The sequence below is a fragment of the Cyphomyrmex costatus genome, unplaced genomic scaffold, assembly GCF_001594065.2.
Source record: "Cyphomyrmex costatus isolate MS0001 unplaced genomic scaffold, Ccosl1.0 scaffold73, whole genome shotgun sequence".
NCBI classification, from domain to species: Eukaryota; Metazoa; Arthropoda; class Insecta; order Hymenoptera; family Formicidae; genus Cyphomyrmex; species Cyphomyrmex costatus.
In genome coordinates this window covers 44,189-61,654 of record NW_017280300.1, presented here as the reverse complement: position 1 = coordinate 61,654, position 17,466 = coordinate 44,189, and the positions used below count along the sequence as shown (strand labels likewise).

The 17,466-nt window shown below is 31.1% G+C and overlaps 1 protein-coding gene across 1 annotated transcript in view; it reads right to left on the bottom strand.

The window, feature by feature from the left end:
• Positions 1-7,909, bottom strand: part of LOC108780748 (uncharacterized) — a 22,225-nt gene extending 14,316 nt beyond the window's left edge. The window contains exon 1 of the mRNA XM_018548547.1: positions 7,854-7,909. Within this exon, the coding sequence (XP_018404049.1) occupies positions 7,854-7,909 (56 nt within the window). The remainder of the gene's footprint in view (positions 1-7,853) is intronic.
• Between the last annotated feature and the right edge of the window lie 9,557 nt (positions 7,910-17,466).

The following is a 17,466-nucleotide window of genomic DNA, read 5'->3' as shown; positions in this document are numbered from 1 at the left end:
AACCATTTGGGCCAGTTTTACCAACGTCAATTACTTAATCAACTGTGAAACTGACCAATCACATTTGCTATTTAGTAGAACGACCTTTAAAAACCTACGTGATATTACCCTTATTTACTTAATTCTAATGACATGTATCATTTGTATAAAAGATTTGATATCAATAGTCGGCGCCAAGTTAAATTCTAATCTTTAAAAACCTACGTTGTATTATCCTTATTATTTACTTAAATCAATGATATGCATCATTTGTGTAAAAGATTTGATATCAATTGTCGGCGCCAAGTTACTCTACCTTATTACTTACTTAATTTTAATGACATTTAACATTTGTATACAAGATTTGATATCAACAGTCGGCGCCAAGTTAAATTCTACCAAATTAAAGGTAAAACACAAGTGGTACCTTTAATCTTTAAGAACCCATATAGTACTATTATTTAAATTCTACTAATTTAAAAAGTAAAACCCATGTGGTACTATCTTTATCTTCATACAATGAAACCTAAGTATATGCCTTTGTATTCTTATTAAAAGATTTTCCTATTCGAAATCAAGTGACTTAATTCTTCTTTAAAAAATTATATCACAAATAATTTAAAAACAAAATGAAAAAGATTTATTTAAATAGAAAAATTTTTTATGTAAAAACACTTCGCGAATAAGAAAAACAATGAAAGCTATCTGAAAGCTATAAGAATTGATACAAATATTTAAGGGTAATGATTAAAAATTATAGTAAACATATTCTAAATGCTACATTTAATAAATACAGCTTACTTTTCTTTTTTTATGTATTTCACTCGCATATACTGTACGCGAATATACATACAGACTGTATACTTTAACTCTCGTAGTTTTTAATCTCTTTTATACAAAATGTTACATCCATATATAATTTTATTATGATGTTATTATATTGGGATTGAGATACAATTCATTCGCACATACATATACACGAATATATGCACACTAAATACTTTAATTCTCGTGAAAATGTTTCTTATCTTTATTATTGTATTTTATTACATCGAGATCGAGGACTAGCAGCGCGAAGTGTTTTTACATAAAAAATTTTTCTATTTAAATAAATTTTTTTCATTTTGTTTTTAAATTAATTGTGATATAATTTTTTTAAAGAATAATTAAGTCACTTGGTTTCGAATAGAAAGATCTTTTGATAAGAATATAAAAGCATATACTTAGGTTTCATTGTATGAAGGTAAAGATAGAACCACATGGGTTTTACTTTTTAAATTAGTAGAATTTAAATAATAGTACTATATGGGTTCTTAAAGATTAAAGGTACCACTTGTGTTTTACTTTTAATTTGGTAGAATTTAACTTGGCACCGACTGTTGATATCAAATCTTGTATACAAATGATAAATGTCATTAAAATTAAGTAAGTAATAAGGTAGAGTAACTTGGCGCCGACTATCGATATCAAATCTTTTATACAAATGATACATGTCATTAGAATTAAGTAAATAAGGGTAATATCACGTAGGTTTTTAAAGATCGTTATACTAAATAGCAAATGTGATTGGTCAGTTTCACAGTTGATTAAGTAATTGACGTTAGTGAAACTGGCCCAAATGGTTTTTTGATCAGCAGCACCCACTCTTAGCGCTTTTTTCTACCTTTTTTTTAAAAAGGTAAGTTTATATATACATACAAATGATACATGTCATTAGAATTAAATGAGTGTAAGGATGGTATCTCTTAGATCTTTAGAGATAGAATTTTTAAAGACTAGTTAATTAAACGATATATTTTATGGGAAAAATCCATATTATATGGTCTTTTATACAAATGATAAATGTCATTAAAATTAATTAAGTAATAAGGTAGAATTTAACTTGGCGCCGACTATTAATATCAAAACTTTTATACAAATGATACATGTCATTAAATTTAAGTAAATAAGGATAATAGTTTAAAAAAAACTTTAAAATATTGCAATAATATCAAGTTAACGACTCTCACAATTAAATCAAAGAATATAATATAAAATAATCTATGTATTTAATATTGTACATTGGTATAAAGGCAATAGAGTCATAGTGTTAGTTGTAATTTAACAATACTTATTCAATCTAATTCGCAATCAATGATCGCAATCTATTCCTGACGTTTCGGCAAAAGTTTCTTGTCATCTTCAACGATGATATATATATTCATGTTTCGATAGAAAAATTAATATATCCAAGAAAAAGCACAACCCTCGGCCAATGATGTTCTTCAGCTTCTTGGTTACGGTATTGTTGACTGAATCCTCAGATTATCGCAAGAAATATTTATGTATGTATGAAACAAAAGCAGCCTCTTTCAACCATCATTCTTATTATTGTGATCGGAATACATCAAATTAATTACAGAACTATTTTTTGATCCAATAAATACTTAATCCACATATTGATAGTGTCATGTTCTTATGACTGTTGAATTTAAACTGATCTATTCCGATCACAATAATAAGAATGCTGGTTGAAAGAGGCTGCTTTCGTTTCATACATATATAAATATTTCTTGCGCCAATCTAAGGATTTAGACAACAATACCGTAACCAAGTAGCTGAAGAACTTCATTGGCCGAGGGTTGTGCTTATTCTTGGATATATTAATTTTTCAATCGAAACATGAATATAAATATCATTGCTGAAGATGGCAAGAAACTATTGCCGAAACGTCCGGAATAGATCGTGATCATTGGATTATGAATTAGATTTAATAAGTATTGTTAAATTACAACTAACACTATGACTCTATTGCCTTTATACCAATGTACAATGTTAAATAAATAGGTTATTTTATATTATATTTTTTTGATTGAATAAGGATATCACGTAGGTTTTTAAAAAAGATGGTTCTACTAAACAGCAAATGTGATTAGTCAGTTTTACAGTCGATTAAGTAATTGGCGTTGGTGAAACTGGCCGAAATGTTTTTTGACCAGCAGCACCCACTCTTAGCGCTTTTTTTTTACCTTTTTTTTTAAAAAAAGGTAAGTTTATGAAGATAGTACCAAATGGGTTTTACTTTTTAATTTAATAGAATTTAAATAATAGTATGGTTTTTACATGGGTTTTTAAAGATAGAATTTAACTTGGTATAACCAACTCAAAACCGGAATTTCAAACAAAAATTAGAATAAAGATAGTATCACATGTTTAACATACACTTCAAAATCTTGAATCAAATATAGTGTTCTAAGTGAGAGATCAAACTATAACGGTTCTTTATATTTTAAAAATCCATAAGATATCAATATTAATTTTAAAATTCTTATACCAAACTATTTTAACGTAATACATTTTATTATTGAAAAATAATGAAATGGAAATGAATATATTCAAGTACATGTTCGAATCAGTATTACATACGTATAATCAAATACGATGTTAATAAACGTAATAAATTTTTTTGGTATAATGTTATTACGAAATTGATTATCAGAACAATCCTTTCTTACAATATTAATTATTAATTGGAATAATAATTTGTAAACGTATACTTATGAAGATATACGTGACTGAATACTGGTTAACTTACATTCCAAAACCTTGAACTAGGTCAGAGATCAAACTATAACAGTTTTTTATATTTTAAAAATAAATCACAAAAGATCAGTATTAATTTTAAAAGAATTCTTATGCCAAATTGCCTATTTTAACGTAATACATTTTATTATTATTGAAAGATAATGAAATACCATGAAAAATGACTCATATATTATTGAAGGTGCCAGTTTAAAGTAACATACACCAACAGTTCTCAACTTTACGTCTGACTTGAATATCATTATATATGCCAAGGTTTTTTACCATTTCATTATCTTCCAATAATAAAATGTATTACGTTAAAATAGACAATATGGTAAGACAATTTAATAAGATTTCTTTTGAAGTTAATACTGATCTTTTCTGATTCATTTTTGAGATATAAAGAACTGTTATTTTGATCTCTCACCTAGAATACTAATATTTGATTCAAGATTTTGGAGTACATAAGAATTCTTTTGAAATTAATACTGATCTTTTGTGAGCTCTCATGTGTATGAGTTAACCAGTTTTCAATCACGTGTATCTTCATAAGTATACGTTTACAAACTATTATTATAATTAATAATTAATATTGTGACTAACGATTGTTCTATTAATCAATTTTGTAATGACATTATACCAAAACACTTGTTACGTTATACTAAAATCTTTTTAAGACCGTACAATTGATAAACAATAATAAACAAGAAGAAGAAGCCAATAACGGTCGAAGCTGGATCACAGTGCTTATTATAATTGTGTGAATTTTACATACTGCGTATGTAATCCCCCCAAAATTCGCGACGCTGATAGTTTTTCAGCATTGACGCATACATACTTACTATCACAGTAATGTCACTTACAATTAGTTAAATTGACAAGTAATCTAACAATTTTGATGCTTATAGCATCTTATGAATCTTAATAATATGTTGAAAGACATATATTAGAATTTAACGACGTGATGTTAAGGTAATAATAATAAATTAAAATAGGTAAAAAATAAGATTCCCAAGAATATCACTTATTACGTTCATTAGCGTATTTGATTATATATATGTAATAGATTTTGACATTGGAATTAATACATATTCTCTTCCATTGCATATACTATCTTTCAATAATAAAATGTATTATGTTAAAATATTTTAGAGAACATCAATGTAAACATACTAGAAAAGCACCATTCGGATACCATCACCAAGAAAGAGAAATCATAATAAAGTTGTTAATACTGAACATTAGAAAGAAACATACAATAACGAACCTGAAGTCATATCACAGAAATATTTAGTATTAAGAAATTTATTGATTTCTCTTCCTTGGTAATGGTATCCGAACGGTATTTTTCCATATGTTTTACATTGATGTTCCCTAAAATATTTTAACATAATACATTTTATTATTGAAAGAAAATGCAATGAAAGTGAATATGTATTATTCCAATATCAAAATATTACACACATGTAATCAAATATGCTAATAAATGTAATAAATTTTTTTGGTATAATGTTATTACGAAATTGATTATCAGAACAATACTTCTTCTCACGCTATTAATTATTAATTAGAATAATAATTTGTAAACGTATACTTATGAAGATATACGTGAAAACTTGTTAACTTACACTCCAAAACCTTGAATCAAACATAGTGTTCTAGGTGAGAGAAATAACTATCAAAACAATTATCAAATAACAGTTTTTCATACTTTAAAAATAAATCACAAAAAATGAGTATTAATTTTAAAAGAATTCTTATATATAAAAAATTAACCTTGGCATATACATAATGAAGTATTCAAGTACATGTTGGAGTTAGTCTGAGTCAAATCAGACATAAAGTTGGGATAATGTATACTGGCCTCGTCTAATGTAAGTCCAAGATTGTAGCACTGGCATTAAGAACTTTCAATGTACTCGGATCTAATATCTTTATATTATTATCGTTTCTAATATATACTGACTGTTGTTAAGTACATTGTATTTTTTGTCAATTGTCCCTTGATCATCTAGTGTCTTTACGGTATTTCCTCCTCACAATTGAACACCATTTTGATCAATTACCTTTAAATTGTGTACCTGCAAAATATATAAATATATAACTTAAATAATTTCAGTCATTTTTTTTCAAAAAGTTTATGAACTAATTAGTTTCATAATAATACTACATAGGATTTTATATAACCAACTCAAAACTGGAATTTCAAACAAAAATTAGAAATTTGACTAGTAAAAGATTAAAGACTTTTAATTAAAACTATATTCATACATATTCATATTTGATTCAAGATTGTGGAGCAGATAAGAATTCTTTTGAAATTAATACTCATCTTTTGATATTCATTTTTGAAATATAAGAAGCTGTTATTTCGATCTCTCACCTAGAACACTATATTTGATTCAAGATTTTAGAGTGTGAGTTACAGTTTTCAATCACGTGTATCTTCATAAGTATACATTTTCAAAATACACTGCGCAACAAAATTAACGCAACACTGTTTCACTATGCAAAAATAGGCAATATTCAAGATAGCATAACTTCGTCAAAAATCATCGTATTGAGATGTTTAAAAAAGCATTTTACAGCTTGAAACCTCTACTTTTCAGACCGTTACTTAAAAAAATGAATCTCACGGAGATTTTATAAAGTTACACAAACATGAATGAAGATATGTCAGATCTCAAAATTTTTTATGAAATTTGAAAGTTCCACGGGGCGACCTAAAAATTGTACGCTGATGCGATTCACATCATTCGAAAGAGCGAATCTTTACCTTTAATTTTTTTTTTACGAAGCTCCGTACGATTTTTTTTCACCGAGTTATTCAACGTTGAAGCAAAAATGACTCTTTTGCTTCAATGTTGAATAACTCGGTAAAAAAAAATCGTACGGAGCTTCGTGAAAAAACAAATTAAAGGTGAAGATTCGCTCTTTCGAATGATGTAAACCACATTTGTGCACAATTTTTATTTCGTGCGGTGGAACTTCTCAAATTTCGTAAAAATTTTCAGGTTTGACGCACTTTTATTTATGTTTATGTAACTTCACGAAATATCAGTAAAACCGTTTTTCCAAGTACCGATCTGAAAAGTAGAGATTTTAAGCTTTAAAATGCTTTTTTAAACATCCCAATACGATGATTTTTGACGAAGTTATTGTATCTTGAAGTTTGCATGCAACTATCGAACAAAATTAAAGACACTTAAAATCATCATTAAAAAGAACCAAATTCAAATTTCACATATCTCCGTGAAGAATGGTCGCAAAGCGGTGTACGAAAAAACTTTTTAAAGTCACAACAAATTTCTTTAATTGTAAATACAGTTTAACATTTTCTGTTTTAAATTTTTTATTATGCTACAATTTCTTTCACTGAGTGATTTGAAATGAATAATGCATTATGTAGTCTTTCTCTGAAAATTTCTAAAAATTTTGCCGCCGGTATTAGCATTACCCGAGGTGTACCACGGGGAGATTACACGGTCGGACTTACACCTCGCGCGCGCGCGCGCGCGCGTGTGTGCGCGTGCGTGCGTGCGTGCGTGCGTGCGTGCGTGCGTGCGTGCGTGTGTGTGTGTGTGTGACTAAAGAAAGTTTAAACTGAAGTGCTGTTCGAACAGTACTTGCGGTACAGCGCTTACTTCAGTTTAAACTTCCTTTCCTTTGAATTAACTGAAGTTATCGTTCGAACAGCACTTGCGGTACAGCGCTTACTTCAGTTTAAACTTCCTTCCCTTTGAATTAACTGAAGTTATCGTTCGAACAGCACTTGCGGTACAGCGCTTACTTCAGTTTAAACTTTCTTTAGTTTGAATTAATTGAAGTTACCGTTCAAAAAAACAGAGTCGTAACAATGCCTCGATTAAATGCAGTTCAGTGTGCACAAATTATTGCTCTTTTGGAAGAAGGTCTGAGCCAGAGTCATATTGCAAGGAGAATGGGTATTAATCGTTCCTCCATCAGTAGAGTTCACGCTCGTTACCAACAAACAGGAAGATTTTGTCGAAGAAGCGGACAAGGTCGAAGACGAGTAACATCAACTCGTGAGGATCGCAACATCGTTAACGTGACAATGCGAAATCGAACAATGTCTGCGCGACAAATTGTAAGCGAAATTCTTCCGCACCGACGAATCAGCGTTCAAACGATCAGAAGGCGTTTACACGAAAGAGGCTTGAGATCGCGGGCTCGTGCTCGAGCGCCAATGTTATCTGTGGCTCATCAACGTGCCCGTTTAGAGTATGCTCACATTTATCAAAATTGGACCGCGAGACAGTGGAACAACGTACTATTCACTGATGAATCACGGTTTTGCCTCTTCAGTTCTGATGCAAGAATTCGTGTTTGGCGTCATCATAGGCATCGTTATGAACAAAATTGTATCGAACCTGTCCGAGCGTTTGGTGGTGTTCCATTATGGTATGGGGTGGAATATCAACACATAGACGCACGAACCTCGTCACCTTACCATCTCCTGGAATAACAGCTATACGCTATGTGGAGGAAATTTTGCGTCTTCACGTCATTCCGATGCGTCGTCGAGTGGGACGCAATTTCATTCTAATGCAGGATAATGCTCGACCACATACCGCTAGAATAGTCCTTAACTTCCTCGAAGAAAACAACATCGAGGTGCTACCACATCCACCGGTAAGCGCGGATTTAAATCCCATCGAACATGTTTGGGATATGATGGGACGAAGAGTACGCAATTTGGAAAGACCGCCAACGAATCTCCAAGAACTGGAAGCAGCATTGCACCGAATATGGTGGGAAATACCTCAAGCTGCAATTAGATCTTGCATCAATATGCGTGAGCGCTTGCAAGAAGTCATCCGAAGACGAGGCGGTAATACTCGATTTTGAAGTGTAAATGACATCCATGCACTTCACACGCAAGCACGCGCGCGCGCGCGCGCACACACTTCGTAAAAAAACAAATTAAAGGTAAAGATTCGCTCTTTCGAATGATGTGAATCGCATCAGCGTACAATTTTTAGGCCGCCCCGTGGAACTTTCAAATTTCATAAAAAATTTTGAGATCTGACATATCTTCATTCATGTTTGTGTAACTTTATAAAATCTCCGTGAGATCATTTTTTCAAGTAACGGTCTGAAAAGTAGAGGTTTCAAGCTGTAAAATGCTTTTTTAAACATCTCAGTACGATGATTTTTGACGAAGTTATGCTATCTTGAATTTTGCCTATTTTTCCATAGTGAAACAGTGTTGCGTTAATTTTGTTGCGCAGTGTATTATTCTAATTAATAATTAATATCGTTTTTGTTCTGATAATCAATTTCTTAATAACATTATACCAAAACACTTATTACGTTTATTAGCGTATTTGATTATCAGAACAATCACGATATTAATTATTAATTAGAATAATAATTTGTAAACGTATATTTATGAAAATATACGTGATTGAAAACTTGTTAACTTACACTCTAAAATCTTGAATCAAATATAGTGTTCTAGGTGAGAGATCAAACTATAATAGCTTTTATATTATTATTGAAAGATAATGAAATGGAAATGAATACGTATATAAAAAATACTATTATACATATTACCATGAAAAATGACTCATATATTATTGAAGGTGCCAGGTTCATCAAAGTAAACATACACCAACAGTTGCCAACTTTACGTCTGACTTGAATACCTCATTATGTATGCTAAGGTTTTTTTACCATTTCATTATCTTCCAATAATAAAGATGTATTACGCTAAAGTAGACAATATGGTAAAACAATTTAATAAGAATTCTTTTAAAATTAATATTGATCTTTTGTGATTTATTTTTAAAATATAAAAAACTGTTATTTTGATCACATAGAACACTATATTTGATTCGAGATTTTGGAGTACATAAGAATTCTTTTGAAATTAAAACTGATCTTATGTGATTCATTTTTGAAACCTAAAAAAACTGTTATTTCTATCTCTCACCTAGAACACTATATTTGATTCAAGAGTTTGGAGCACATGTGTGTGAGTTAACCAGTTATCAATCACGTGTATCTTCATAAGTATACATATATTTACAAATTACTATTATAATTAGTAGGTAACTAATATTGTGAGGGTACATTATTACCATGAAAAATGACTCATATACTATTGAAGGTGCCATTTCAAAGTAAACATACATAAAATGTATATTCTTTTGTTGCATATATACAAAATAATAATGATTTAACATTATTATTATAAACATCTAGTGTGCATGTGTTGTTAAATTTTATTACGTATATATGCGACAAGGATATACATTTTATGAATGTTCCCTTTGAACTAGCACCTTCAATGATATATCAATTTGTTTTCTAACGTCGAAAGTGTCGGTTGCATTGCATTACCTTCAGAATTTAATGTACTTTTATTATTGTAATGTACTACTGCGCTTGTCAACTATTTTGATACCACTCTTATTTAGGGCAACATTATTCGCGACAAGCTTTGCATTAGTCACATCCAAGATTATAGCACTGGCATCAAGAACTTTCAATGTACTCGGATCTAATGTCTTTATATTATTATCGTTTTATGGTATTTCCTCCTCCAAATTGAACAACATTTTGATCAATTACTTCTAAATTGTGTACCTGCAAAATAAATAATTTAAATAATTTCAATTATTTTTTTCAGAAATTACTTTTATTAGCGTATTTGATTATTGATTATACGTAATAGATTTTATTGGTATAATGTTATTACGAAATTGATTATCAGAACAATCCTTCACGATATTAATTATTAATTAGAATAATAATTTGTAAACATATACTTATGAAGATATACGTGATTGAAAACTAGTTAACTTACACTCCAAAATCTTGAATCAAATATAGTGTTCTAGGTGAGAGATCAAACTATAATAGTTTTTTGTATCATTATTGAAACATAAAGAAATGAAAATGAATATGTATATAAAAAATACTATTATACATATTACCATGAAAAATGACTCATATATTATTGAAGGTGCTATTTCAAAGTAAACATACATAAAGTGTATATTCTTTTGCAGCATATATACGTAATAATAATGATTTAACATTACTATTGTAAACATGTAGTGTGCATGTGTTGTTAGATCATTATTACGTATATATGCAACAGAAGGATATACATTTTACGAATGTTCACTTTGAACTGGCACCTTCAATAATATACCAGTTTGTTTTCTAACGTCATAATTGTCGGTTGCATCATATTACCTTCAGAATTTAATGTACTTTTATTTAGGGCAACATTATTGTCGACGAGCTTTGCATTAGTCACATCCAAGATTATAGCACTGGCATCAAGAACTTTCAATGTACTCAGATCTCTCTAATATCTTTACATTATTATCGTTATAGGTATTTCTTCCTCCCAATTGAATACCATTTTGATCAATTACATCTAAATTGTGTACCTGCAAAATATATAAATAATTTAAATAATTTCAATCATTTTTTTCAAAAATTACGTTTATTGGCGTATTTGATTATAGGTAATAGATTTTTTTGGTATAATGTTATTACGAAATTGATTATCAGAACAATCCTTCTTCACGATAATAATTATTAATTAGAATAATAATTTGTAAATGTATACTTATGAAGATATACATGATTGAAAACTACTTATAACTTACACTCCAAAATCTTGAATAAAATATAGTGTTCTAGGTGAGAAATTAAACAGTATATATATATATATAACAGTTTTTTAAAAATAAATCACAAAAGATCAATATTAATTTTAAAAGAATTCTTATACCAAATTGTCTATTTTAACGTAATACATTTTATTATTGAAAGATAATGAAATGGTACATATTACCATGAAAAATAACTCATATATTATTGAAGGTGCCAGTTCAAAGTAAACATACTTAAAGTATATATTCTTTTGTTGCATATATACGTAATAATAATGATTTAACATTGCTATGTAAATTGTAATAAGGCTCAATAAATTTAAAACTAATGGAGAGAAACAGGGTTACGAGCCAATAAATTCTTTATAAACTTACTATTGTAAACAACTAGTGTACAAGTGTTGTTAAATCATTATTACGTATATATGCAACAAAAGGATATATGAATGTTCACTTTGAACTGGCACCTTCAATAATATATCAGTTACTTTCCATGTTAATATATTTCATTATTAGATAATTATTTAAAGTTTTAAAGATTTCAAGTACTAAAACCAAGTAATTTTATGTTTTGAGTAACTGTATCAAATAAGTTTTATCTTTATATTATTCTAAGAGAATTGATTCTTTGTGCTGTATTTTCAGGTTTATTGAAGGGAAAGTCCTGAAAAGAAAAGGCAAGCATATTTTAAAACCATACCTTTTTTCTTTTCAGACTTTTCCTATCAACAAGCACAAAGAATGAATTCTTATAATTATATAAGGAATAGAGAATACAAATTAAGGTATCTACCAAACAAATAAATAACAGATCTGGAGACACGGTAGTGTCTCGGTAAATAAGTAACCTAACCAAATACTGTAAAAAGAAAATAATTATATAGAAATTAATTTGTATTCTTACAGCGGAATTACAGCAGAGAATTTGTATAATAAAGCAGAAAATATCTAACCTCACTTACGTGTTCGTCTATTCTATGCCATCGATGTGATAGATTTCCTAACCTCAATCCTTTGTTATTGCCGAGGCTCTTTATCTGACTTTAACGATCGTACAGATCGCAGCGGTCGATATTTATTCTAACCTCACTTACGTGTTCGTCTATGCCATCGATGTGACAGATTTCCTATCCTCAATCTTAATAATCCGACTTTAACGATCGTACAGATCGCAGCGATCGATATTGTCGCGACCACATTTATCTCTTGCGCCAAAAATTCCAGAATGCATTTTCTCACTCCGTAGCTGGCAACAATGACGACGACGACGACGACGACGACGACGACGACGACGACGACGACGACGACGACGACGACGACGACGACGACGTTTCTTACAAACAAACCCATTTCCTCGACGGCGAACACCTAGACACTTACTTCCTCGAAGGCGAACACTTAGACACTTTCTTCCTCGAAGGCGAACACGTAGACACCCACTTCCTCGACGGCGAACACCTAGACACTCACTTCCTCGAAGGCAAACACCTAGACACTCACTTCCTCGAAATCAAACACGTAGACACCCATTTCCTCGACGGCGAACACCTAGACATCCATTTCCTCGACGGCGAACACCTAGACACTCACTTCCTCGAAGGCGAACACCTAGACACTCACTTCCTCGAAGACGAACACGTAGACACCCACTTCCTCGAAGGCGAACACCTAGACACTTACTTCCTCGAAATCAAACACGTAGACACTTATATTTCCTCGACGACGAACATATTTCAATATTTCAATTTTAATATTTATATAATAACATATATATATTATATTATTAATAAATATTTTATATTATATTGAATAATATTTTATTTTTAATTATAAGATTAAAATCGCGCGCGCGTCATATGTGATACACCATGCAACACTGGTCTGCTGGTTAGATATAGATAGATAGAGTGAGATGATAGATAGAGTGAGATAACACATAAAGTCAAAGGCCCTCTATTATCGAAAAAACGAGATGGACATTTTCTCTGGTCGACGACGTTGACGACGACGTATCTTAAAAATTGAAACGTGAAAATTCACAGATCCGGACTTTGCGTCGCGATATCTCCGCTCGTAGGGCACGTAGAAAAAAAATGAAAGCACTTTTATTATACAATTTAAGTTTTTCCTGTCGATTGAGCGTATGTAGAACTTGATCGGTTCAGCCGTTACTGAGATCTGATCATCTCGACCCCGAAATTTCTCCGTGTCGCGTAAAGGAGGCACGGCAGTGTCGCGCGCTTGGCTTAGCGCCGAGACACTACCGTGTCTCCAGATGATTTGATTTTCGATGGTTATCGCAAAGTTTCCATTCGCACCATCCTATATGTTATAAGACAGATGTAATATATGGTGTTGAGATATATTGTGTCATCCAACTTTCCATTCTACAATTCATAATAGAATTAATTTTTGATAATATTAATTCTAATAATAATAATTTGCAAATTAATACAGTCTCTGAGAAATTTAAATCTATTGTCAATACGTTTCAGTGCAAATTTACTTATACTATACCTAATATAAAACAGAGTCATTGCCCGAAATGTACACTAATATATATTTAATTATATAATAATTCTTTAATTACAAAAACTCCCGTACAATTCAAAATTAACTTGGAAAGAAAAAGGGCACTAGGAGTTAAGCCCAGATAACTTTACGCAAACGCTGATTTATATCAAGCAAAACTTATTTATTACAAAAATTATTCTTATATGTTTCGGCTCATTTTTGAGCCTTCTTCAGAGACAATGAAAAATCACAACCGAGAAATAAAATTAGATGACAATTTCATCTTAAAGAACACAATAATATGACCAATAAAAACAGAAAAGAAAAATTAATGAAAAGAATGCTGGAATTCAGGGAAATAATCTCCCAGAATTTCTTAGAAAACTAATAATTTCGGAATTGAATTTATCATAATTACGATTATTTTACCGGAAGTGGGGAGGCTTACCATGTTTACAACGATACTGTCCCAGCTAGCAAGCTCACGTGATAATGACGTGATTATGAAGTGATTTTGATGACAATGCCGTCAAGTGACATAAATGGAACGTTATTTTGACGTCATTTGTAATACCAAAAGTTGACGTCACCGATATGACGTCAGCTAGATGTTACATTGACGTTATATATATGACCATTACTAATCAATTATTTTTTATTATTATTTGTGTATTATTATTTGATGTATCATTTTATCCTTTAATATTTGATGAAAAACAAGGATAAAATGATATGTCATGCGCATTACACTTGCGGAATGATACATACACTAATACATACACTAATACATACACTATCATATAAACACATAAACCATCTGTTTTTAATATTTCCATTGAACAGATATATCACAATTATACAGACGTTGACATATACAGATTCGTGGGTCATCGAAGTACAGCAGTTCCCGTACGATTGTCAAGGTCAAGCATGCGAGGTCGTGGTACAACTTCGGATGGGTGACCGGCCGTTTGGGAAGCATCATGAAAAAAAATTAATACTCGAATTTAGAGGAAAATTTTTTTTTTCATGATTTTATTCTAAAATATATTGATGCTAATTATTAATACTTATTTTAACAATCTAACAGTAATTTAGGGAAAACTGACCGGTATTCTACTTAAATTTCCACACAAAGTATATACGAATTTACTACTGCATTATTGCACTAGTAATGACACTAATAGTACTTTTTAGTCATATTTACGTCTCTCTGACGTAATAAAATAACGTCAATAAGATGTGACATAATCACGTGATATATACGTCAGAATAACGTTACTTTTATGTCATAATTGACGTTATTTGTACAAAAAATTCACGTCATTATCACATGACCTTGCTAGCTGGGGTATCGCAAACACTCTCAAAACCGGTCTTCAGAATAATTTAGGCCAGTCAATCTCAGACACAGTGAGTCACAACAAATTGTTAGACGGTATTAAATTAAAATTATCAAATTGCAGATAACAAATGTTACCACTCAACCACTGTGCACGAACGAGACTGACTAGGTACTTAAATTATACTTTATTTATGTAATTTTTTATTGTCTCTGAAGAGGGTTCAAAAATGAGCCGAAACATGTAAGAATAATTTTTGTAATAAATAAGTGTTACTTTATATAAATCATCGTTTGCGTAAAGTTATCTGCGCTTAACTTCTAGTGCCCTTTTTTTTCCAAGTTAATATATATTATCAGGAGACGCGGTAGTGTCTCCGGCCATGTTCAAAAACTGAGAGACACTACAAGTCTCTTATTCCGAGACACCAAAGTCCATTCTTGGGGGGTGCATAATTACTAAAATATAAAGAATTTTGAATCGAACGTTACATGTCCTGAAAGGCGGAATCGCCACGAGTAATTTGAGCCAAAAAAATTTTAAATCGGTCAAGCCATTCTGGAGATACAAGCGGTTGAAAAGTGATGATTTTAATGAAAAATTAAGAAACGTCTCCTTCTCTGTGTGTCCGTATGTATGTCCGTATGTATGTCCGTATGTATGTCCGTATGTATGTCCGTATGTCCATATGAATTTAAATATGATACGTAACTTTTTAACATTCTCTTTCACCTTTCACTCGCACCTCCACCATTTTTGGCCCACCGGACCTCCTCCACTCGCCTCACCCCTCCCCCCCACCACCAACCCCCATCACCCCTCTCTTCCGCCTAATCCACTCTTTTTCGTTATTACAACTTTTTGACATCCTCTCTCACCTTTCACTCGCACCTGCACCTTCTTCGGCCCACCGGACCTCCTCCACTCGCCTCCCCCTTCCCCGCACCACTCACCTCGCCGCCCCTCTCTTTCGCCGTATTTCACTCTTTTTCGTTATTACAACTTTTTGACATCCTCTCCCACCTTTCACTCGCACCTCCACCATTTTCAGCCCACCGGACCTCTTCCATCTGTCCCTCCCCTTCTCCCACTACACACCCCCACCACTCCTCTCTTTCGTCGCAATTCTCTCTTTTTCGTTATTACGTTTTTAACATTCTCTCTCACCTTTCACTCGCAGCACCACCATGTTCGACCTACCGGATCTTAAATTAAAAAAAAATTTTATAAAAAAAATTTTTTTTAATTGAAAGTAATAAAGTACATTTAATTTTTTAAAGATTAAATTTAAAGTATTTAACGTTCTTTATACATACCTGGCACTTAGCTTTTTGTATTTAAAACAGAGTGAAATCCAGTTAGTATTTTATCGCATAATTATTTGACATGTGAAAATTTCTGTTAGCAGTTAATTTTAATCGTTTAATACTGTAGTAAAACATTTAATAATTTTGTTTTATAATATGCGATCGTGCGTTAAGTTAATGACTTGGAAAAAGAACATGGCGGCCTGCTCTCAAAAGACTGATGAGTTTCTCGGTGTTCACTTAGAAATAATGTCGAAGTTTGTACGGAGTAATTTTTTCGACACTCGAAGTACGAAAAGTATTACTTCTAAATAATAAATAATAAGATTAGATTAGAATAAAACAAGGATTCACCGCATTTTCAAAAGCTGACGATGTGAACACACAAAATTATGTTGTAATGCCTTTTTCTTATGTCATTCTCAACAATACCAATCGAGGCTTGCCGTCATTAATGCAAATATTTAAATCAATCTTCAAAACGCTATTACATTTTGTACTTGCACCTTAAGAACGATGTCACTTATTTTTCAGAGTTAATTGATAAATTTCTTATCTATGCTATAACTAACACAAAACCGGAAGTTCAAACAAAAATTAAAAATTCGACTAAAGAAAGATTAAAGTTTTTTAATCTAAAACATTTTCATAAATTCCATTTCAATCATTTATTCCATCAAAAGTCTTTTGAGAGCAGGCCTCCATGTTCCTTTTCCGAGTCATTAACAGATTGGTAGGGGAGATTGGGGCCAGTTGTAACAATTTTTAGAAAAATACATATATTTTTTTATTTATCATGTATATGTTTATTTCTTTTAATGCACATGATGCAACAACTCTTTAGCTTTATACTACTATTGACAAAAAGGTGTAATTTTAAGATGTTCATGTAAATAAATGTAAAAAAATAAAGAAGTCCAAACTGGTACATCTTGCCCCGATTTGGGGTAAAATGAAACAGGGCCAGGGAAAGTTGTAACATCATCTTAATAAATATTAATTTTAAGGTTTATAAAATAAAACGCAAATTTAAATGTTGCTGCATAATAATATAATTAATTTAACAAATATTAAATATTATATAATTAATTATATAATTAATTA